This window comes from Gorilla gorilla, chromosome 16 (genome assembly GCF_029281585.2).
Source record: "Gorilla gorilla gorilla isolate KB3781 chromosome 16, NHGRI_mGorGor1-v2.1_pri, whole genome shotgun sequence".
NCBI classification, from domain to species: Eukaryota; Metazoa; Chordata; class Mammalia; order Primates; family Hominidae; genus Gorilla; species Gorilla gorilla.
Window position 1 is genome coordinate 75,105,133 of NC_073240.2, and position 23,006 is coordinate 75,128,138.

The window sequence follows — 23,006 nt, forward strand, 5'->3', positions numbered from 1 at the left end:
GGGGAGGAGGCCCCAGCACCATTGGCGGCCTGAGCCCTGCAAGGGTGTGGCCAGGAGCCACCCCCACCCCCGCACCTGACTTCACACACATACCTGCCTTCAGCGCCCGCCCCAGAGCTCCCACGCCCCTGCCCGCCACATCTGCAGTGCCGCACACAGACAGGAGACCAGCATTACAGCAACAACCGAGTGAGACAGACCGCTGGGGCTGGGCTGGGGCGGAAGCAGGGAAGGGGAATCTGTTCGTTTCTTCTCCTAGGGTTTCCATGAAGGAAGCAACATGTGTCTCATTGGTAAACCCTTTTTGTTCCTACAAGTTGATTTCACAAGGAGATAACTCACCCCCACAAGGCGGAAATTAGCTCTTTAAACACAAACCAGACCCACGGGTAGGCAAGAGGAGCCCCGCCTGCCTCCTGCTCCTCCTGGAGTGAGGTTGAGGGTGAGCAAGGGAAGGTCTGGGCCAGGGAGGAGGGCTCCTCCGCATTCTCCCTCCCCAGGAGCAGGACCCTGCCCCAGCCTGAAGGAAGGGGCGAGAGGCAGAAGAAGGTAGAAAGCAGTTCTCAGGCCACTGTCCCTGGTGGAGGTTTAGGCCCCTGAAACTGTGAGGGTCTCTGTCCTTCCAATACCCTACAAGGGGCTTCGGCTTTGACCCTGTCAGCTAAGGCAGTCATTCAACAGCTTATTTAAGAAGACATTATTCATTTAGTCTTAACTTAAATTTATTGAACACACACTATGTGCCAGCACTGTTCTGAGCCCTGAGGCAGGAGAGATTACAGTTCAGCGGGGACACGGCCAGATAACTAAATCCCCTCCAAAGTCTGAGGGTTACAAAGGGAAGCACAGGTTGAGCTGGTCTGAACCGTGGGAAACCAAATTTAGTCCAAGAGTATTTGGGGATGGGGGAGATTCCTGAAGAAAATAACCTTTCCGTGGTGATCTGAAGGGCAGGGGAAAGTCCGCTGAGCAGAGGGGCAGGCTCAGGATGGGGATGGGGGTGGGGGAAAGTGTGTTCCCCACAGAGGAAACAGCAAGGGTGAAGTCTCAGAGTAGACAGGGCTTGAAATCCTGGAGGCTCTCATTCAAATTCCCAAGCCTACAGGGCAGGATTAGGGGCTGAGCACCCTGCTAGCCTGAGTTCCTCCCCCTTCTTCCCAAATGGCCCTTCTCGCAGGAAGAGGGCTCTGTTGCTCTCCACCATCCCACAGATATCAGCGTCTGCTGACTCAGAGCTGAACCCAAGCTTTATTTGATGTAATGAGGAGCCCACACTGGCCCTTCTGATCCCAGGGATGCGGGAAACTTGCCTTCCAGGCGCGAGTGTGAGCTCCCGGAGGGCGGGACTCTATCCCTCCCACCCCTCCTCCTGCCTTCCCCTGATGCTCAGCGCCTGGCCCTTGGGTAAGAGGGACTTTAGAAATTGAGCTTGGCAAAGCCATTGCTTGTTCTGGCGGCCAGTATTCATTTGTGGGCCTGTCCTATACAGGCGGCTGCTGTGCCCTGAGGTTCACCAGCTGGGCTTCCCAGAGTCCCCGTGCCCACACCAGAGCCCAGCAAGCCCTTCCCTGCTCAGGGGTCTCAGACTGTTACCTTAGGGAGCAGCCAACTCCCATCTGATTTTAAATCCACTTCCAACCATTGGAGTCTAGTTCCAGACAGGGAGCCCACTCCCTCTACAAGCCAGCGGTATCAGGGGTTAGACATCCTTGCCTATCAGAAACCATGCCCTTTGGCCAGGTGTGGTGGCTTACACTTGTAATCCTAGCACTTTGGGAGGCCGAGGCAGGTGGATCACCTGAGGTCAGGAGTTAGAGACCCAGCCTGGCCAACAAGGCGAAATCCCATCTCTACTAAAAATACAAAAAATTAGCCGGACGTGGTGGTGCACACCTGTAATCCCAGCTACTAGGGAGGCTGAGGCAGGAGAATCGCTTGAACCCAGGGGGCAGAGGTTGCAGTGAGCCAAGATCGTGCCCCTGCACTCCAGCCTGGACAAAAGAGGCAAACTCCGTCTCAAAAAAAAAGAAAGAAAGAAAGAAAGAAAGGAAAGAAACCATCCTCTTCCTTGGAGGAAGCCTAACTCTGCCTTCCCCAGGCTGGTTTGGCAGCGAGCAAGATGAGTCAAGGCCTGCACCAAATGGAACCTGATGTATGGTAGGGCTTAGGGGAGACAACACCAGAGGGGAAGTGAAGTAGGGGAAGAGAAGAGAGACAGGAGTTGGCCGTTTGAGACAAGGTGGTCAGGGAAGGCCTCACTGAGAAGGTGGTATGTCGCTGATACCTGAGGGGAGAGAGGGAGGTACCAGTTGGGCACTGTGTTCATCTGTTTCGCATTGCTGTAAAGGAAAACCTGACTCTGGGTAACTTAGAAGGAAAGGGGGTTTATGTGGCTCACAGTTCTGCAGGCTGTGCAGGAAGCAGCACGGCACCAGCATCAGCTTCTGGGGAGGGCCTCAGGAAACCCACAATCGTGATGGAAGGTGAAGGGGGGTCAGGCAGGACACTTGGCAAGAGAGGGAGCAGGAGAGATGCCAGGCGCTTACAAATAGCCAGCTCTCACATGAACTGATAGAGCGAGAACTCACTCATTACCACGGGGAGGGCACCAAGCCATTCAGGAGGGATACCCCGCAATGACCCAAACACCACACACCAGGCCTCACTTCCAACACTGGGGGTCACATTTCAACATGAGATTTGGAGGGCACACACATCCAAACCATATCGGGCACTGAGGAAAGGCAATCAGGTTGCCTGAAGGAGCCTCCATCTGCCCAGGGGCTGCAGCCAGGCTGGCAGAAAGGGATCCCAGCCGAGCCCAGGCACAGTCCCTTCCCCACCCCCCACGGAGAGCCCAGTGCCAACAATACCACCTCCCTCCTCATGGGGAGACACAGAGGCCACCAAGGGAGGCCCTAAGCAGAGGGGAGGAAATGGTGAGCTTCGTCCTTTTCCCCTGGTGTGGGCCTAGCAAGCAGAGGGCAGCCTTGTGCCTGGTACTTTGGCCAGGGCATAGCTGGAAGGTCCAGAGGTAAGGGCCAGGTTTCTGCATGGCAGTGGAGAACGCCTGGTTGGGGAGGCCACCTAGCCGGATTTGAACCCTGGGACTGGCTATGTGGCCTTGAGTGAGTCTTTTCCCCTCTATGGGTCTCACTGTTCTCTCTCAAATCCGGCCTGGAGATTCTCCAGTTGTGAACTCTCCCCGCAAGGCCCCCCTCCCTGCACACCAGTAACCAGTTGTAACAGGAAGGTCACAGAGAGTGGTTGTGACTTCCTAGGTGCCCCCATTGCCTCCCACCTGCCCCTTCCTGGCCCCCAGCTGCCCTGCCCAGTCTGGTGCGGGCAGGGTGGGCAGGCTGGGTTGAAGATCCACGGATAGCGGGTGGCCGCGTGGCTCAAGCTGCAAGATGAGCCCACTTCTTGAGCCCAAGGTACCTCCTCAGCTTGGGGCTAGAATCGCTTGGAGCTCCCATCTGCAAAATGGGAGGCTTGGTTCTGAGCTGTTAAGAAAGATGCTACCTGGGCAGACAGCAGGAGGCAAGAAGTGTTAGGAAGAGAAGGATGGTAATGACGTGCCCCTGAAGAATTTCTCCAAAGGCCTGGGCAGCAGTCAAGGGCCTGCCCTCTGGAGCTGGCTTTAAAGGGGCACTGATACCCAGGAAGGCCCAGCCCTGCCCTCAGGAGAGCAAAAGTGCTCAAAAGACAGAACTGCCAAAGCCTGAGGAGCGGGGAGGGAAAGGAGGAGATGGCTTGGGCAGTCTTGCAGGCTCCCTGGAGGAGGGGGCCTGGAGCAGGGCCCTGAAGCCATGGAAGATCTGGAATGGTAACAAGAACGAATTGACACGTGTCTCAGGAGTGCCAAGAAGGGAAGTCTGAGAGACAAGGAGAGAGTAGCGTAGGGGTCAGGGCAGGGCTGCCTTGCTGTGGCCAGCATGAACCCACGTGGGCACTCAGATGAGGCTGATGCCAGTATCCAAGGAGCAGCTCAAACCAGCAGGACTCCCAACTGGGCACAGATTGGCGGGTGGCTAAGCCCTGCTCGCTATGGGAGGAGGTTCTAAAAAGCTTCTGGACTCTGAGCCAATGAAGGCCATCTGCCATTTGGGCTTGGCACAGAGCTGCTATGCCCCTCGGGTTGGAGCTGGCCCATGAAGGCCTTGGGACAGGGCTTCCTTCCTCTCATGTTTTTGTTCAAGTTGATTAAACCTGAGGAATTTTTGCATCCAGGAACAGAGGCCCACGTGCATTTCTGCGGGAGCCTGTGATTATCAAATCCTCAAAGGGCAAAGTGCTAAGCTTAGAAGAAGCTAACAGCAGGCCAGAAGGAATGGGGAAGGCCAGCAGCATCCCCAGAACCTCAGAAACATCCCCTCAAGGACTCCCAGATCTCCCAGAGAACCTCCAGAATCTCAGCAACATTTCTGAGTTTCAGTAGTGCCATAAGAACCCCTGCAACCTCAGTATTGCCCCCAAGAACCCCCAGACCTTCAGTAACACATCAGAACCACTGCAACACCTCAGGACACTCAAACTCTGGCAAATCAACCACAGATTGGAACAAGATGTTCAAAAGCCTGTGACCATTTGCAGAAAGGCCGGAGACCCCCGTTGCTCTCCACCCTCCCATCTCAGCCCTTGACTCTGAGTCCAGCAGCAAACCCAATAGTTTACAACACTCAAACCTCAGGTACACCCCCAACTTCCATAGCACGGAAGAGAACACGCAAGAGAGGCGTTCCAGGAGTGGGGGGATGGCCACTGTGCCCACCTGTGCAGCCCAGTCCCCTTGAGAGTCCATGAATAAGCAGCCAAGAGAGTCAACCTCATGCGGGCCTGTGAACTTGGGGTGTGCCCTCAGTGGCACAGCACACTCACACACACATCCTACTGCCCTTCGCACATGCACGTGCTTAATTCTGGCACCAGACCAAGTCTGACTCCACACAGTGGGCTGGAAGGCAGTGTCGTTGGCTGCCGTGCTCACGGCAGGAAGAGTATGGGTGACTCTCCACCTCCTGTCTCTCTACCTCCTACCTCCCCTGCCATGTGGGAGGGTCAGAAGCACCATCTGATGTGCCCTTCCTGCAATTCTCATGCCCCCCTCACCAACAGCATCATCATAACATAAAGGATTTAGGCCAGGCTGCTCTGGTATGAGGGTGGACACTGGTGAGGAGGAGGAGGGTAGCCGGCTGTTCCAGGGGAGCAGCATGTTCTTTCCCTCCCAGAGGGCTAGGCTAGTACTGACCTGGAGGAGGGAGGCAGATTTCAGCTCAGAACAAAGGTAGCCTTCTAGAGTAGTGAGGCCCCCATCAAGGGAGGCAATCAAGAAGAGGCTGTTAACATCAAGATGCAACAGAGGGCTTCCTGCGTTCAGAGGACTAGACACAAGGCCATGAAGATTCCCCAGCTATAAGAGCCCCACGTTCTCCGTTCCCAGCACGTTCCTCCCTGGGCTGGTCACCGTGGTGTGGCCTTGAGATGTAGGCTTTGTGCTGCCCTCCTTCCTCACTGAAGACGTTGACTGCTGGGCAGATCCCCTGACTTCTCTCTCCTTGTTCCCTTGCTGACCACAGGACAGGGCTCTCCACCAACCTTTTGCCCACAGCCAGTCAGATCCAACTCAGACAGGACTCTGCGAATGTCTCCTGCCTTTTGGAGCTCCTGCTAGCCCCCCAGTGTCCCCTGAGGGCAGCCCTCCCCAGGTCTCCAAACTTACTCATCACAATTGCTCCAGCCCATCACTCTGCTCACTTCCTGCCCCTAGGCTCTGACTCCTGCTCACTTCCCACCGCTCACCCCATGTGCCTTCTCGCTGTTCCCCGACCTGTTCCAATCCCACCTGGCCTCCCAGACTTGGCTCCAGCCTACCTCCAATCAAGCGCTCTCCTGACCTCCCCCTTCCTTGTCTCTTTCCTTTCCTTTATTGATCACTCCCGGAAACTTGTCCCTCCAGGCAAGCAGGGTGCTCCCAACACGGGGCCTTCTCCTCTGAGCCCAGCACCAGCTGGGCTGGGATCCTAGAGGGGTGGCTGGTTGTGTGGTCTCGGCAGTTGGCCCTGAGCAGTGTCCCCAGCACCTGCTTTAAAAGGTGTTTGATCTGCTCCTCCCGGAAGGCAGCTCCCCCCTTCTCCAGTCTGGCTCTGCCCCTCCTCCTGCCCTCACAGACCTCCCGCCCTTGATTCCGGGATCAGAGGAACCCACCCCACCCCCATCTCCATCTCAGGCACAGAGCAGGGGCTGGGGCCCCACACAACACACAGGGCGGCTTGTCTCCAGCGGTAGAGCCTCTCCACACCCCCAAACCATTTGCTCGAAACTTGATCTCCTTGGCCCTCAGAGTCACCTCAGTGGAGAAGCCTGCACAGGGCTTTGATGGCTGAGTTTCCCCAGATGTGGCCTTAGAGAAGCTGAGGAACCCCCTACTTACCTCCATTTGTCCCCATCCATCACTCCCAGGGGGCCACTGCCTGATGAATTGCCAGAGGGGAACCACCAGCTCGGCTTTTAATAACCGGATCTGCATCCTGCTGCTGCCCAGCTGGGCTGAGGGCCCTGACCACAGCTAAGGGGAGTCATCACAGGGCTTCAGGGCTGGAATTCCAGGTATGATCTATTCCCGGGGGAAGTGAAAAAGGCCCCCTCGGAGCTTTCTCTTCTATTTCTCACTTCTCACAGACAGGCTGGGGTTCTGGAGTCCTGCTCTTCACCCCAAGTACATGCCTGCAACCTCCAACGCTGCAGGACAGTCAGCTGCATCCCCCCTCACCTGAGCACAGGCTCTCCCTGCCCCTCCCTCCCCTTCCTAGAGGGGCTATCCTGCAGGGATGCAGACGAGACTGGGGAAGGAAATGGTGCTCAGAGGGTGCTCCGACTAGGTGCTGTGGCAAGCAGGGCAGGGAGAGAGTAGATAAAGGCCGGGCCAAGAAGCGGGGCCCTAAATTCTCAGGAGAAGGGCCCTGGAGAGGCAGTCTCTTCCTTGAAGGAGAAAGGGAGTGCCATCTATAAAAAGGTGGGACCACAGGCTTTTGTATGTGAGATTGGCTTCCAATGATAGTAAAAGACCCTGGAAGAGAGAAGGACAATGCCAGAGCCAGGCCTGCCCAGGAGAGGCAGGGAGAGAGGGAGAGAGAGAGCAGCTCAAGCCGAGAAAGGGAAGCAGCCAGCCAGCTTGGATCTGATCACCATCTTGTCCGTGGAGAAGAGGATTTTTAGTTCCAAAGGGTTAAACCCACATAAAGAGAAAATTAACCTTTGGCACACTTTTAGGAATCCATTCCCAAGGAATGCCTGCGTGCATATATATGGAGACAAAATTCCCAAGGCCGTTTGTAATGGCAAAAATAATTGGCAACAACCCCAATATCCATCCATCAATGCTGATAAGTTGACACGCTGAAGTACTATTTTGCTGATAAAAAGAATGAGGTAATTCTCTGTGGACTGACGTGGCAGAACCTCCAAGACATATTGCCAAGTAACAGTAACCAAGAAAGCAAGTTGCTGAACAATACATAAATCGTGATCTCATTTTATGCTTCTTTAACTAGGTAGACATATGTGTATGTATGTGTGTATACATAAAAAGTGAATCTGGCAGACACACAGCAAACTGTTCACAGTGGTCACACTTGGGGGAGGGGTGAATTTTGGAGAATGAAGGAGGATTTTTCACTTGTTTGAAATGCATATTTTAAAATACTGCATGTGTAATTCTTTTTAAATAAGCCTGCTGTGAGTAAGGAGCTGTGAAGGCATCACTGAGCTGTGTGAAATTGATTCCGTCCCCAGCCCAATATTGCACACTTCCCAGTCTCCCTTGAAGCTAGATGTAGCCCTTAGACTAGGTATTGGCCAGTGACTTGGAAAAAGAGTGCTGAGCACAATTCCCAGGTTGTGTTCTTAAAAAGAGAGGTGTTCTCTTTACCCCCTCCTCCTTCTAGCTGGGTGAAAAACAGTTGTGATAGCTGGATCTCAGGCAGCCATCTTGGACTATGAGATAGAAGTCATGAGTTAAGTAGAATAGAGCAGTAAGTTAGTAGCAAAGACAGAGCCTTAGCTAAGGCCAGATTATAAGGCTGAAGGAGACTCCTGCTGTACCCCAGACTCCAACACATCCAAAAGAAACTTAAGCCCAGAGAGGCCACATGATGTGCCAGGGTCAGTGACTGACCTAGGGGAAGTTTTGCCAGAGATTCCCCACCACCACTACTCACACACACACGCATGCATGCACACACACACACACACACACCTCACTGCTTTTCCCCCCAAGAACATTCCTTCCTAGAGCTTGGACTCCGTTTCATTCTATGGCTGGGAGACTCCTTCTGGGATTGAGGGAAGGCCCCAAGTGTTGATTAAGCCAAATTGCAGGATTGGGACACACCTCTCAATACTCTGTCTGATAACACAGCAGAACCCCTGCCTACTGCTGGGTCTGTCCGTCAATATCTGCCCCTGGCTTTTTTTTTTTTTTTTTTTTTGAGATGGAGTTTGGCTCAGGCTGGAGTGCAATGGCGCTATCTCGGTCCACTGCAACCTCCGCCTCCTGGGTTCAAGCGATTCTCCTGCTTCAGCCTCCCGAGTAGCTCGGATTACAGGCATGCACCACCATGCCCGGCTGAATTTTTTTGTATTTTTAGTAGAGATGAGGTTTCTCCATGTTGGTCAGGCTGGTCTCGAACTCCTAACCTCAGGTGATCTGCCCACCTCGGCCTCCCAAAGTGCTGGGATTACAGGTATGAGCCACGGTGCTCGGCCCCTTTCTCTCTTTCTATCTGGTTGTCCTCCTGTCTGCCTTTCTGCCCCTGTCCATCAGTCTCTCTGCCTGTCCCTGGTATGCCACTCTCTGTTTCACCCTCTCTGTGTCTGACTCAGTCTCCCTCCTTTCCTTCTGTCTCTCTCTACTTTCCTTCTGTCTTTCCTCCTCCTTCTTTCTCTGTCTAACTCTGTGTTTTCTCTCTATCACTCTCTCTGTTGTTTCCTTTTTGTTTCTCTCTCCTGCTCTTTGTTTTGCTCCCCACTCCCCAGTCTGGCTGTGAAGTTTGTGTCTCTCCTCCTAAAGGTTTTAGGTAGTACCTTTTCTAAGCTAGCCTGGGCCATGCCTAAATCCCTGATCTTGGGCCTTGTCTTGTGCTGACTCGGTGCTGCCCCTGCCATCTCCTGCTCTCTTTCCCGCCTTACCTGCTCTGTCTGTCCCCAGTGCTGCAGGATGAGTGGTGCTGGTCTTGGGATCCGCAGAGTCTACAGGGCCCTGGGCTTGGACACCGTCTCAGGGGTTTGTGCCTTCAGAGCCTGGTGGAGCAGCCAAGCAACTGGGCACATGAAGGCAAAGGTCAGTGCTGCTGAGCAGTAAGGCTACCGTCTCCCTCCCGCCAGACCAGGAACTTTAGCCCCTCCAAGGCAAGTCTGGCAGAGGGGGGCTGTCAGGGCAAGCCCAGGGATCACTGATGCTGCCCTAGCTCCCCTCCTCCAGCTCCTGCTCAGCTGGAGGTCAGAGCAAAAGGACTTGAGGGATGACCCAAGACTTTCCTGACAGTGCTTGGTGCTGGAGCCCGGAGCAGGAGGCCAAGAGAGGAAAGGAGTGCCATCCGATGGCACTGGCGTGGCAGACAGGATCACAGTTACTACTCATGGCAGAAAGCTTCAAAGTAGCCAGGCCCCTCGGTGGAAGGAAGAGACGAGGCTTCTAATTTTGTCTTTACTACTTACTAGCTGAGTGACAACAAATGCAGCCTGTTGGAACTCAGAAAATAACACCCCAAAATGAAAGCCTCTGAAGCAAAAGTGACCTTCTAGCCTTCTCCTGCCCTCCTGTGTCTCAGGCCCGTTCTCCCCCAAGGACGGACGTAGAAAAGAGAATCCCTCCTCCTCAAGGCGGGTTATAGAAATCAAAACCCCTTTTCCCCAAAGCTAGCCATAAAGCCTACAAACTCTAACTTTCCCCAATTTCTGTGTAAAAACTGGCCACAAATAAATTCTCAGGCCTAGGTGGGGCATGGTGGCTCACACCTATAATCCCAGCACTTTGGGAGGCCGAGTCGGGTGTATCATTTGAGGTCAGGAGTTCAAGACCAGCATGGCCGACATGATGAAACCCCGTCTCTATTAAAAATACAAAAATTAGCCAGGCGGTAGTGGTGCACACTTGTAATCCCAGCTACTTGGGAGGCTGAGGCAGGAGAATCGCTTCAACCTGGAAGACAGAGGTTACAGTGAGCCAAGAACGCTCCACTGCACACCAGTCTGGGCGAGAGAGTGAGACTCTGTCTCTAAAAAAAAAAAACAAAAAAAATTCTCAGGCCTACCTTGTTTGATTGTAGGTCAGACCTCCATTCCAGAAAGTCCTGCCCCATACATACCCACACCCAGAAGGAAGAAATGCATGCTCAGAGGGGCCAGGAAGAAATCCAGACAGACAGGCCTTGCTGGGTGTCCCCACTCGGTCTATTCACATTCGATCATTGCCCTTTTTGTCCAGTCATATCGCTACACAGTTGTCCATGTGTCCTTGTAACTCAGCATAAAAGTGGACAATTTTCCCTGTATCTCTGGGTCCTCGTTCTGAAGGCTCCTGTGTACATGTTAATAAGGTGTACACCTTTCCTCCTATTCACCTGCCTCTTGTTGGTGATTTCTAGCCAACCTTCAGAGGGCGGTGGGGAAGCTTTCCCCTGGCCGCTGCAGGTCCCTCCGTGTTCGGGGTTTCAGTTTTCCCATTTGTGCGACGGAGGGAGACTGGCTGCCATCCTTCCCTTTGCTGGTCTGAGCCTGTGATCCTGTCGCCCTGTGGGCCTCTGGCACTGTGGACTTGAAGGGAAGGGAGTGGGAGGTGGGCCTGGGGTGACATACCCCTGCGGCGGAAGGGAGGCTGCTGCGGGGGGCTGGGTGCTGAAGGCCCAGGGTGGAGCAGTGATGATCGCATGATTGCATAATCACAGTGGCCCAGGAGTCAGGAGATCAGAGGTCTATCCCTTCACTAGCCACGTGCTCTCTCTGCACCTCGGATTCTGCGCCTGTGGAAGGAGATGAGTCCCAGCCCCAGATCCTTGGCTCCAGAGAATTCATGGGCTCCCTGCTTGCCAGGATTCAGCTCTGCCTAGAGGAAGGAAGTAAAGTGAGGGTGGGGAGGGAGATGGAGGTGGATAGTTGAAGATGGGGTCTCAGAGCCCTCAGGGGCCATGTGGGTGTGTCAGCGGGGGAGGTTGAAAGGAGCCATTGTGGGAAGCAGGAAGGGGGCCCTCTGGGGTGGGCTAATTATAGGCCCTGGCTCTTCCAAACAAAGCCAGCGGCCTCTGAGTGGCCATTCTTTGGGGGAAGAAAGAAGACTGGAGGGCCCCATTAAGGTCTTTCACGCTGGGACTTTGGAAGGTGGCTTGGAAGTTCGCCTTCCAAGGCTGCTCCCTTCCTGCCTCCCTCCACTCACCCCAGCCCACATCCCTTACCCCTTCTTGACCCCCTCTGGGGAACCAGGCCCTGCCCCCCAGAGACAGTCTCGCCTGGAGTTTAAACTTTTTGAAAACCGTGGGAGGCTGAGTCAGGGAGGCAGCCAGGAGTAGAGAGAACCCTGGGAAGGGAGGAGGGATCTGGTGCTGCCCTGCGGCCCTGGGCTCAGTTTCTTCATCTGTAAAATGGGCGTGCCGTCCAGCCCTGACTTGCTGAAATTCACTGACGTTTCCGGATTTCTACATAGAACTGAGGCCAGACCCAGAGATGCCTGAGCATCAGGGTTTCTGCCTCCTGTCCTGCTTACTGCCCTCCAACACTGGTACCCTCCCTCCTCACCACCTGCTTGCCCACTGAGGCACCAGGTTGCATCTCTGAGTCTAAATTTGACTCAAAAGCCCAAATGGTCTTTGCTTGTCACAGATGGAATCCAAATGAAATAGCCAAAAGAACTCTTATTCCTTTCTGCATAAGTAGAAGCTGGGTTGAATTTCTTCATCACTTCATTCATTCATGCATTCATTCATTTATTCATCCATAATGCTTTAACCATTTCCCAGGCACCTATCCCTCGCCCAGCGTGGGCACACAAACATGATTCCTGAAACAACATTCAGGGCAATGAATGATGACTTGTGTGGGCAAGTCATCATTTGAGACAGGAGAGGAAAATGCAAAATGGGATGGAGAAGGGAGTCACTAACCCGGGTCACAGGGGAGGAGGCTTTTAGCCAGTCTGCAGGATGAGTAGGGCTGCTGTCGGGTGGAGCTGGGCAGTTTGGGTAGTGGAAATCACACCAGCAAGGGTAGGGAGGTGAGAAAGGGCAGACCTGGCCTGGAGCAAAAGGGAACCTTCCCCAGGACATTATGTTAAGGGAAATAAGCCATTTGTGAAAAGACAAATACTGTAAGATTCCAATTCTATGAAGCACTGAGTATTCAAATTCACAGAGACGGAAAGTAGAATGGTGGTTGCCAGGAGCTGGGGGGAGGTGGAAGAAGTTGTTGTTTAATGGGTGTAGAGTTTCAGTTTTGCAAGATGAAAAGAATTCTGGAGATTGGTTGCACAACAATGTAAATTTATTTAACACCACTGAGCTGCACATTTCAAAGTGGTTAGGATGGTACATTTTATGTTATGTGTATTTGACTACAGCTTTTTTAAAAAAGTAACCGTACACACACACACCAAAAAAAAGTACCTTCCCTGGAGATAATGGGGGAGGGGAGGCAAGAAATAGGAGTGGGTGTGGACATTAGGTGGCGGAGGATCCTAAAACCTTGCTAAGGCCAACAGAGCCACCTCAGATTCTGTGTAGAAAGTTGGAGGGAGGTTAGCCGGGCGTGGTGGCGCATGCCTGTAATCCCAGCTACTCAAGAAGGCTGAGGCAGGAGAATCACTTGAACCCGGGAGGCAGAGGTTGCAGTGAGCCAAGATCTCGCCACTGCACTCCAGCCTGGGCAACAAGAGCAAAACTCGGTCTCAACAAAAAAAAAAAAAAAGAAAGAAAGAAAGAAAAAAAGTTGGAGGGAGGGAAAGAAGGGAGAACGAGGGGTATGAGGGAAGTATTGAAGGGACTCGGGATAAACCGGCGGGATTCTGAGTGTGGGCCCTGCTTGCAGGGGATGGGGCCAGGATACGTGCACAAAGGTTGGCCCTAGGGCAGAAGCAACTGGACTCCTACCTTGTAACATTTCTGCGGGTCACTTCAAATATGCAAGGGAAGAGAGCTGCTATTACTGAGTCACTAAGCTCCAAGACCTCAGACCTGGCAGAGGCACACCACCGCCTCCAGACCCACACTGGTTGGCCATGCCCAGCCGCTGAGGCAAAGGTTTCCAGGTAGTCTCTGCCACCTACCCTCTCCCCAAAATGGCCATACTGTGGTCTTTCCCGACATGAATTATAGAATTTCAGACTATCAGAGCTGAGAGATGACTTGTCTGCCCCACTACCCCAATCATACAGATGGGCACACTGACACCCAAACAGAAGGGATCTCCTGAATTTCACTTACAAGTCAGGCGACTAGAACTCTTTGCCTCAGCTTCTCCCTGGGGGATCTGAAGAAACTGAATTTTAATCATTGCAGAGGAAGCCTGCTGTATACATTGGGACCTGTAGCTGGGCTGGCCAATACCACTTTTTTTTTTTTTTGAGATGGAGTTTCGCTCTTGTTGCCAGGCTGGAGTGCAATGGTGCAGTCTTGGCTCACTGCAACCTCTGCCTCCCGGGTTCAAGTGATTCTCCTGCCTCAGCCTCCCAAGTAGCTGGGATTACAGGCATGTGCCACCACGCCTGGCTAACTTTTTGTATTTAGTAGAGATGGGGTTTCACCATGTTGGTCAGGCTGGTCTTGAACTCCTGACCTCAGATGATCCATCCACCTCGGCCTCCCAAAGTGCTGGGATTACAGATGTGAGCCACCACGCCTGGCCAATACCACTTTTAGACTTGGTATATTTTACTTTATGAAAGTGATGCATTTCAGTCAATGTAACTTCAAGTGAGCTTTTTTTTGAATGAAATCAATGCTGTCTATAAATGTTCTCTTTAGACTCAGAACTGTACTACAGTTTTAGGGTTCAGAATTCCCTGTTCTCTAATATAATACATTTAAATCTTTGAGCCAGTCCCAGGACATGTTTAGTAGGGTAAGTGTAGATAGAATTCTGAGGTTCAGATCTCAACAGCTACTCACTAGCCATGTGATCTTGGATGAATTTCCTGACATTCTCTCAGCCTTGGATTCTTCATTTGTAAAAGAGGGAATAATTATATCTACTCACAGAGCCATGTAGAGTGCCTGGTATCCAGTGGCTGCTCAACAAAGAGTTGAGGCTGATGATGATGATATTGGGTAATGATGATGGTGATGGGGGTAATAACGATGGTGATGTAGGTAATGATGGTGATGTTGGTGATGCTGCTGCTGCTGGCGATGGTGGGGGTGGTGACTGTGATGATGGTGGTTATAGTGATGGTGGTGGTGACAGTAGTGGTGGTGATGGTGATGGTGGTGATGATGGTGGTGATGACTGTGCTGGTGGTGGTGGTGACAGTAGTGGTGGAGGTGATCATGATAGTGGTGGTGGTGATAATGGTGATGACAGTGATGGTGGTGATGGTGATGGTGGTGGTGGCTGTGGTGATGGTGGTGATGGCGGTGGTGGTGATGATGGTGAATGTGGTGGTGGTGGTGATGATGGTGGTGGTGGTGGTGGTGATAGAGGTGGTGGTGATGATGGTGATGACTGTGCTGGTGGTGGTGGTGGTGATGATGGTGGTGGTGGTGGTGGTGATAGAGGTGATGGTGATGATAGTGATGATGGTGGTGATGACTGTGCTGGTGGTGGTGGTGGTGGTGACAGTGGTGGTGATGATCGTGATGGTGGTGGTGGTGATAATGGTGATGACAGTGAAGGTGGTGGTGATGATGGTGATGGTGGTGATGATGGTGATGGTGGTGGTGACTGTGGTGGTGGTGATAGAGGTGGTGGTGATGATGGTGATGGTGGTGATGCTGGTGGTGGTGGTGACAGTAGTAGTGATGGTGATCGTGATGGTGGTGGTGGTGATAGTGGTGATGACAGTGATGGTGGTGGTGATGATGGTGATGGTGGTGGTGACAGTGGTGGTGGTGGTGGTGATGATGGTGGTAGTGGTGGTGATAGAGGTGGTGGTGATGATGGTGATGGTGGTGGTGGCTGTGGTGATGGTGGTGATGGAGGTGGTGGTGATGATGGTGAATGTGGTGGTGGTGGTGATGATGGTGGTGGTGGTGATGACAGTGATGGTGGTGATGGTGGTGGTGACTGGTGGTGGTGGTGATGATGGTGGTGATGATGGTGATGATGGTGATGGTGGTGGTGACTGTAGTGGTGGTGGTGGTGATGATGGTGATGGTGGTGGTGACTGTGGTGGTGGTGGTGATGATGGTGGTGGTGGTGATGATGGTGGTGATGATGGTGATGGTGGTGGTGACTATGGTGGTGGTGACAGTAGTGATGATGGTGATGGTGGTGGTGGTGATGGTAGAGATAGTTCTTACTGAGGGGAGTCCTGAATCTCCCATCTCCCATTGGGTAACACCAAGACCCAGAGTCAGGGAGAATGGATTCCAGCTTGATAACTCTTTGGTGTAAGAGGCTCTGGGCTGTCTGCAAAGTGAAGCTGTGCCTCACATTGTGAGTCTTGATTAAGAAGGTAAACTAGGCCGGGTGCGGTGGCTCACGCCTGTAATCCTAACGCTTTGGGAGGCCAAGGCAAGTGGATCACTTGAGGTCAGGAGTTCGAGACCAGCCTGCCCAACATGGTGAAACCCTGCCTCCACTAAACATACAAAAATTAGCTGGGCATGGTGGCGCATGCCTGTAGTCCCAGGTACTTAGGAGGCTGATGCAGGAGAATGGCTTGAACCCGGGAGGCAGAGGTTGCAGTGAGCCAAGATCCTGCCACTGTACTCCAGCCTGAGTGACAAAGTAAGACTCCATCTCAAAAAAAAAAATAGGTAAACTAAGGGCTTGCTCCCTGAGAATAGACACTGTCTCCCTTCCCTTGAGACTCCCCTACACCCCAAGTCAAGAACTCTTGAGAAAGAATAGGCATATGAACAGGCTCTCCCAGAATGGGAAGTTCTGGATACCACATACCCATGAGCTCCCCACACCAGAATCTTTATCCTTGTCCCTGCTCTAATTTTTTCCATAGAACTTAACATCTTCTAGCATACATTATAATTTACTTATTTTCCATATTTAGTGTTTATTTTTGTCTGTCTCTACCCACCTCCCCCACTAGAAGATAAGCTTCAGAGGGCTGGAGTTATTGTTTGGTTCACTGCTGGATTCCAAATGCCTAAAATAGTATCTGGCACACAGTAGGTGTTCAAGAAATATTTGTTGAAGGAACAAACGCTAAAAGGAAGGGATCGATGGAACAAAACTTCCCCGGGTCAGGCCCAGCTTCCTGCCTTGTTACCTGGTTTCTCTTCAAACAAACAGAGGTGGGTGGGGAGTGTCCCTGAGCACCCAGCCTGCAGGCTTTCAGACTGGGTCCAGGCTGGGCTGTGGGTGAGAGGGTGCAGTGCTCAGCCTGGCAGTTGGTCTCTCAGTGGCCATGGCATTCAGGGGGCCTGAACCCTGGGTCTCTGCATCCCTGCTGAGCCAGAGGCTGAAGGCCGAGGAGAAGACGCTGGATCTGGAGTTTGAAGTTTTGAGCGTGGGGTTTAATGAGGCGGGTAGATACGCCCTGAGACTGTCAGCAGAGAACCCCCTGCAGGTGGGCTCTGGGGCTGGGGTGCAGTTGCAAGTGAATGATGGGGACCCCTTCCCTGCCTGCTCTGCTATCACTGATGTCATTGAGCAGCAGGAGCCTGGCCAGAGCCTCACCCTCACCAGGAGCAAGTTTATCTTTACTTTGCCCAAAGGTATGAAGTAGGGGTGGGGTTTGGGGGAGAGAAAGACCCTGGAACTCCTGCCTGAGTCCCTTTCTGGGACCCCAGAGAGCCTCAGGAGACCTGGGAGGGCGGGGTCAGAGCTCCAGACTGCATCCCAAAGCTCTGCCGGTGTGACCTTGGGCAAATTCTGGGCCTTTGTAACCCGTGCCTCCTTCAGTGTGGCATGGGGACACTGGTGCCTGTCACACAAGGTCAGGTGAGAAGGAAATAGAAGGGCAGATGAGAGATGGCTTTGTAAATGTAAAAGTGCTGAGCACACAGTGGGTTTGGGGGCCAGTCCTGAGCAGTGGACATTACACTGAGTAATATTATACTCAGCCCTGTGTGCCTGTCCCTGAGCCCCACTAGATTGTGGGTATGTTGGGGTGGACAGAAATGAGAGGACCTGGGCCCTGCCTTCTGGAACTTCCAGAGCAGGTGGAGAGGAAGGAACTCCAAGCAGAGAAAAGTAAAGTGAGCTGGAATGAGAAGGAAATCCATGCCTAGACTAAGGCCACCCTGGCAGGCTGCCTGGAGGAGGAGGGATGTGAGGGAACAGGGAAACCAAGTCCCAGACTTTAAATGGCTATAAATCAGGGGCAGGCTGAACTCTTCCCCAGTCTAGTAGTCTATGGTGGTGGCAGGACCTAGGATCATCCCACAGGCTAAGCCCTCCCTTCCTCACCCCTGCCCGGTGGGCTTGGATTGGGCATCAGCAAAGGGAGGGAGCCATGGGTAGGGCCTAGGAGGGAGTCGCCTACAAGGGAAATCTTAGCCAAGACTGCTTGGCTTTGACTCAAAGTCTGGGCAGCCCAGGTTTCCCCAGGGCCCTGCCTGTCCTCCTAGTCACCTGGCAGATGCAGAGAAACCTGAGACCATCTCTGAGCCCCATGTTCCCTCATCCAGGTTTCTGCAAGAATGACGGGCAGCATGATGCTCAGCTGCATGTGGAGGCACTGAGGCTGGACGAACCCTTGGGACGGGCAGCCCAGCGGGTGGGTGAGGCCATCTTCCCCATCTACCCGAGGCCGGACCAACCCCGCATGAACCCAAAGGCTCAGGATCACGAGGACCTGTACCGCTACTGTGGCAACCTGGCTCTGCTCCGGGCTAGCACGGACCCCACAGCCCGACACTGTGGGAGCCTGGCCTACAGTGTGGCCTTCCATGTCCACCGGGGCTCTCAGCCTCCAGTCTCAGACAGCCCTCCCGGGGCTGGCCAGCCAGAACTGATGTCACCATGCCCAGAGCCCCAGCTCCCCATACTGCAGGTGGGTGCTTCCCTGGTCCCAGTTCAGGTTCTGGGCTCACCGGGTACATGACCCAGCCTCCCTGATAAGCCAGGCTACCCCCTGTCCTGAGCTGAGCTGAGCAGAGCAGCAGAGCTCCCAAGGCTGCCATGTTCAGTCTGAGGAACGTGCAGTCTGAGGATGGACATGGGAGTCCCAGTTAGAACGGGCAGACAGAAAATGGGGCAAAGGCCACACAGAGCAGGGAGCCAACCGAGTGGGGTTTCTTTTGCACTGTGGGTTAGTGTCCCCTGAGACCCTTCAGTTCCCAACCTCGTTCTCACCAGATTTTGTGGGAGGCCCCGAGTGACCAGGGGACAGAAGCCTCCTCTGTGTGCCCACCCTCAAGCCCATCCAGCATCCACCCTGACCAGGAGGGGCTCAACCCCAACCCAGGACCCAGGTGAGAGAGTCTAGTCCTTATCCGAAATATAGGAGGCTTCTCCCCTATGGCCATGTTCTGTGACCAGACAGCATGTCTAGTAGGCCTCACGCCAGCACAGATAGAAGCTGGTAGAGCAAGTAGTAGCCCATTTGACAGGTGGAGAAACAGGCCCAAGGTATGCTTGATGCCATTTAATGTCAACAACATTTCCTGGAAACCTTAGTGTATAATAGTGCACAGAATCCAAAAGTGACAGCACCTAAGCTCAGGGTGTCGCCTGGCTTGAAGACAGTTGGGTATAGTGAGGGTATCATCCATGGTCCTGTAGGGCATGCCTGGCAGGAGAGTTCTGGTGAGGGAGTGTGCATGTCAGATTTTGGTGCCTAGGAACGGCTTCTTGGAAGAGGGTTTATCTGAGGTGAATCTTCCCATTCATTCCTTCATTTACCCTTTTATCCATTCATTCATCCATCAGACATTTGTTAAATGCTAACTCTGCCGACTGCATGCCAGGTGGGTAAGACTTAGGGATAGCAATCCTGGGCTTTGGGGAGGGTATTCCAGGAGGAGGGACCACGATACACTGGCTAAGAAGAAGGGAGAGGTTCCGCTGGCAGTAGAAGATGAGCTGAAGTTGGAGCCAGAAGTTGACAACCAAAGCCTCTTGGCCCATCTGCGGTGCTTCTCTCCCTGCAGTGCATTGGTCTGGTGCTGAAGTGGATCCCAGGTGGTGGACTGTCAGGCTGGGAGAGGGCCTGGGGATGGGAGAAAGTGGAGGGAGTCAAGGGCACCAGGAAGAGCAGAGGTGGATGTTCATTTCGGGAGGCAGTGGGGAACACCAGAGGGGTTTGTGCAGGGTTTGTGCGGGAGAAAGACCAGATCTGGGCTGTGGTTTAGGCCAAGTGATAGGGCAGCATGTACCAGGATAACTACGAGGATGACCAAGGATGCAGGGACCCAGGGACCAGCTTCTCTTGCCCAGTCACTCAGCCTGTTGACATGGCCCACTATGGCCTCTGTCCATTAATTCATTCATCAGTCAATCAACACATACTTTTGACCACTTCCTGCACACCCAGCTCTGTGCTGAGTGCTGAGCTTGTAAAATGAAATGCATGTCACCTGCATTCCTAGGTGACATTCTGTTCCCTTGGACTGCAAGCTCCCTGACTTCAGGGCCTGGTGTCCTACAGTTTGTCACAGGACTAGGCACACAAAAGCTGTGAACTCGGGAGAAGCTGTCCCCTGCTCTCCAGGTCCCAGAGTGCCCTGGCCACCTGAGCCACAGGCCACGTGGACGATGCTCTTCAGGCTGCAGTTATGAATGTGTGCGAGGGAGGGGAAAGGGGACTGGCGAGATGGCTGAGTCGAACTCGGCAGCTCTAATTTCTGTTATTTAAAGCCATCATCTCCCCGCCATGCTCCCTCTTAAAGTGTCAGATGTCTGCTTCTGCCAAGACAAGAAAATAGCTTTGAAGGGAGAGGAAAATCGCTTCCCTGGGAGAGAGTGGGGGGAGAGTCAGCAATCATAACCCTGACGACAGGGCCAGGAAGCACAAGGGAGCAGACAATGAAGACAGGTCCTTCAGAGAATACAGGGGCTGTTTCAGCCCCAGATAACTCGCTCTAGCAGTTCAGGCTAAGGAAGGCAGGCACCTTTCTGGTGCTGCTACTTGGAGGCTCAAAGGCACAGCTGGAAGGACAGCAGCAAGAGCGGGCTGTCAGCGAGCAATATTTAGATCAAAGCTACGGATGGATTTCTGGCTCCAGATGCAAATGTCTAGGCTCAAGGTCACCTCTTCCAGGAAGCCTTCCCAGCATTGATTTTATCCCTCCCAAGTTATCCTCAGTCCTGACTGTGATCAGGCATTTCAACAATCGAATCTATTCAGTTCAGAACTTGGTTGTAGGCTCACAAGTTGTTCTCCAGTTTGTGTAGTGTGTGGCACTGGTTTTTTTTTTTTTTTTTTCACCAGAACTGATGATGGTCATGGGGGGCAGTGGAGCAGGGGCAGGAGAGCAGGATGAGCAGGAATGCAATAATCAAGATGATCCAGAATGAGAAGGAAGCAGAAGACAAGGCTCAGTGTGAGACCAGGGTCGGGGCTCAGCAAACTTCCACGACTGGCTTTGAATCAGAATCATTTTGCTTCTCAGCCACGGCCCATGGGTTACACAGCCTTAAATGGCCCTGCCAATGCTGGTCACAGCATTCCCTAGTCCTGGAGACTCGGGAACTAAAACAATCAATTCCCCTGAGCAATAAAATTATGGACAATGAACACCTTCCCTTCTCCAGTCCCCAAGCTTCCTGCTCTGTGTGGGTGGGGAGGTGATGGTGGGAGGGACTGTCCTCCATGAATATTTCCAGCATGCACAATCACAGGCTCCAAGATAGAGGTCACTCCCTGAGCCCTTGACCCAAGGATGGGGATGCTGGGAGCATGCAGGCAGGGGCTGCAGAGGGAATTTACCCACCTGGAGGGCTAACTATTTCCAGGTTCCTGCCAGCCAGAGCAGCAGCCCTTCCCAGAGGCTCAGCGTGCTTCCTTTCTGGGTAGAGCTCCACTAGACTCGTCCCACCCCCTCAGCGCTGCCTCCTGTCGCCTCTTGGCAGGTTTGAGACCATAGAGCTATGCCACTCCAGCTCCCAGAGCCTCTCCTTCCCCGGGGTAAGGGGGAGTTCATCAGACCAGATGAGGGTGGCCTGTTCAGTGCTGGACAGAGCACCCCGGGGTGAGGAAAGCAGCAAGGTGCAACCCAAAGCCGGCAAAAAGACCATCAGATGTGACTCTGCTGGACATTTTTACGGGAAAATGATGACTCTTGGAGGGCTGGGAAGGGCGGGGGAGACCACAACAGCTGTGGGCCTGGGGCTGGGCTCTCAGAGGCCACAACGCTTCTGGTACCTCACTGCCCTCTCCAAGAGATCCCTGAAAGTCTACTGACGATCTCCCACTGGCATAGCTGTTCAAGAGGGAAACTGGAAATTCCCAGGGATGAAATTTCTGGAAACGCAAATTTTAAGGTTCCTTGTTTGTAGCTCTGGGAGCCATCCTGGGGGCTCCCTCGCTAGAAGGCCGGGAACTCCCTCCCACACAGCTCTGAGCTCTGGAAGGAGAAGGAGGGGTGCACTGGGCTCCCTCCCCCAGCATTTACCTCTTCCCAACAATCACAGTTTTGTTTCATAGAAACGATTTCGTTTCCCAGGAGCCTTTTAAATGACACTTTCAAGGTTGTTTTTTTTTTTCTTTTTCTTTTCTTTTTTTTTTAATTCCTTCCGTTTAAAACACCTTTTTTCCCCCCAAGGGGAAAAAAGGAGAAGAAAAGCTAATAAAGCAATCACCAAACGCCAAGCACCTGGCTCTAAGCCTGTGGATTCTGATTGTGAATTTGGCACCCACTGGCTAGGGGGCTTTCATTAAGGAGAAGTGGAGGGGAAAGGAGAGCGGCCACGGAGCTGTTGTGAACGGCTTTCCTAGCGTCCCCTCGGCCACCCCTACCCCCATCCCACCCCACTCCCCCCACCCCTGCCGCCTGCATGTCTCTGGTCCCAGTTCTAGTTGGAGCTCCAGGCCGGCGCTCTCCCAGCCCCAGGCATCCTCTTGCCTTTAAGGCCCAAGCACTCCGTCCTCACTCCCCCCGCCCCCGTGGCCTGCTTTTAAATTCATTATGCCTTTTATTGCTCGCAATTGCATACACTATTTCTATTGCCCTGGAGACTGGAATGGTTCAAGCAGGGAGAGGCACACGATGTGGATTTCATTAACTTTACTCTTTACTGCCCATTTAATCTCAGGGGTGCGGCACGGGGGTGTGAGTGGGGGCTGGCGTGGCTGGGGAACTGGGCACCTCTTCGTTCATGCCCCGTCCCCTCAGTGCTGGACCCTTGGGTTAGCTGGTTTCCCTCATCTTCTGAAGCCTCCCCTTCTGCCACTCCCTCTGCTCTCCTGGTGAGGGGAATTGTCGCTGGCCCATTTCACAGGTGGGGAAAGAGAGGCTCTAGAAAGCAATGCTTGGGCTGCTACCAACAAAGTGGTGGGAGGTGGGGAAGGTGAGAACAGGTTAGATCAGGACTGCCAGCCCCTCCCAGGCTGATGTCCCAGCCCTTGGGCACTGGGGTTCCCCCTCCTCCTCCTTTCCTGCGCTTCACCAAACATAGAGGACTGGAGGCCAGTCAGCTCCTCCTTGCAAATGAGGCAGTTTTATGGGCTTTAGAAAAACACTCCAATTGTTCCCTCAATTACCCTGGAGCGGATTGAATATATTAATCTCTCTCTTAACTCGAGTTAGAGACTCTGCTGCCGCCCCTCCCCCAGCCACCAGTGCCCCTCTACAGGCACGTGCCAGAGATTGACTCCCAGCCCCCACCCTCTGGGCCTCAGGCCCGAGCAGGTCAGCCCCGTCCAGGCAGCATGCTTCTGCTGAGGCTGTGCCCACCGC

At 53.3% G+C, this 23,006-nt stretch overlaps 1 protein-coding gene and 1 long non-coding RNA gene across 4 annotated transcripts in view; one reads left to right on the forward strand and one right to left on the reverse strand.

The window, feature by feature from the left end:
• STRA6 (signaling receptor and transporter of retinol STRA6) overlaps window positions 1–6,529 on the reverse strand; it is a 30,049-nt gene extending 23,520 nt beyond the window's left edge. Inside the window, exon 1 of one of the 2 annotated variants that reach the window (XM_055363751.2) lies at window positions 6,434–6,529. In XM_055363751.2, the coding sequence (XP_055219726.1) occupies window positions 6,434–6,529 (96 nt within the window). Of the gene's footprint in view, window positions 1–5,874; window positions 6,065–6,433 lie in introns of those variants that run through there. The other variant, XM_063698697.1, reaches the window with a different exon arrangement.
• On the forward strand, window positions 4–21,916 carry LOC129526891 (uncharacterized). 2 transcript variants are annotated; one of them, XR_010131032.1, is made up of 5 exons: window positions 4–189; window positions 6,463–6,609; window positions 17,796–18,160; window positions 18,466–18,581; window positions 20,540–21,916. It is a non-coding gene; the product is annotated as an uncharacterized lncRNA (long non-coding RNA). The 2 variants fall into 2 exon arrangements; XR_010131031.1 differs by lacking the exons at window positions 4–189; window positions 18,466–18,581 and having other exon boundaries at window positions 6,195–6,609; window positions 20,540–20,833.
• Window positions 21,917–23,006: the final 1,090 nt, after the last annotated feature.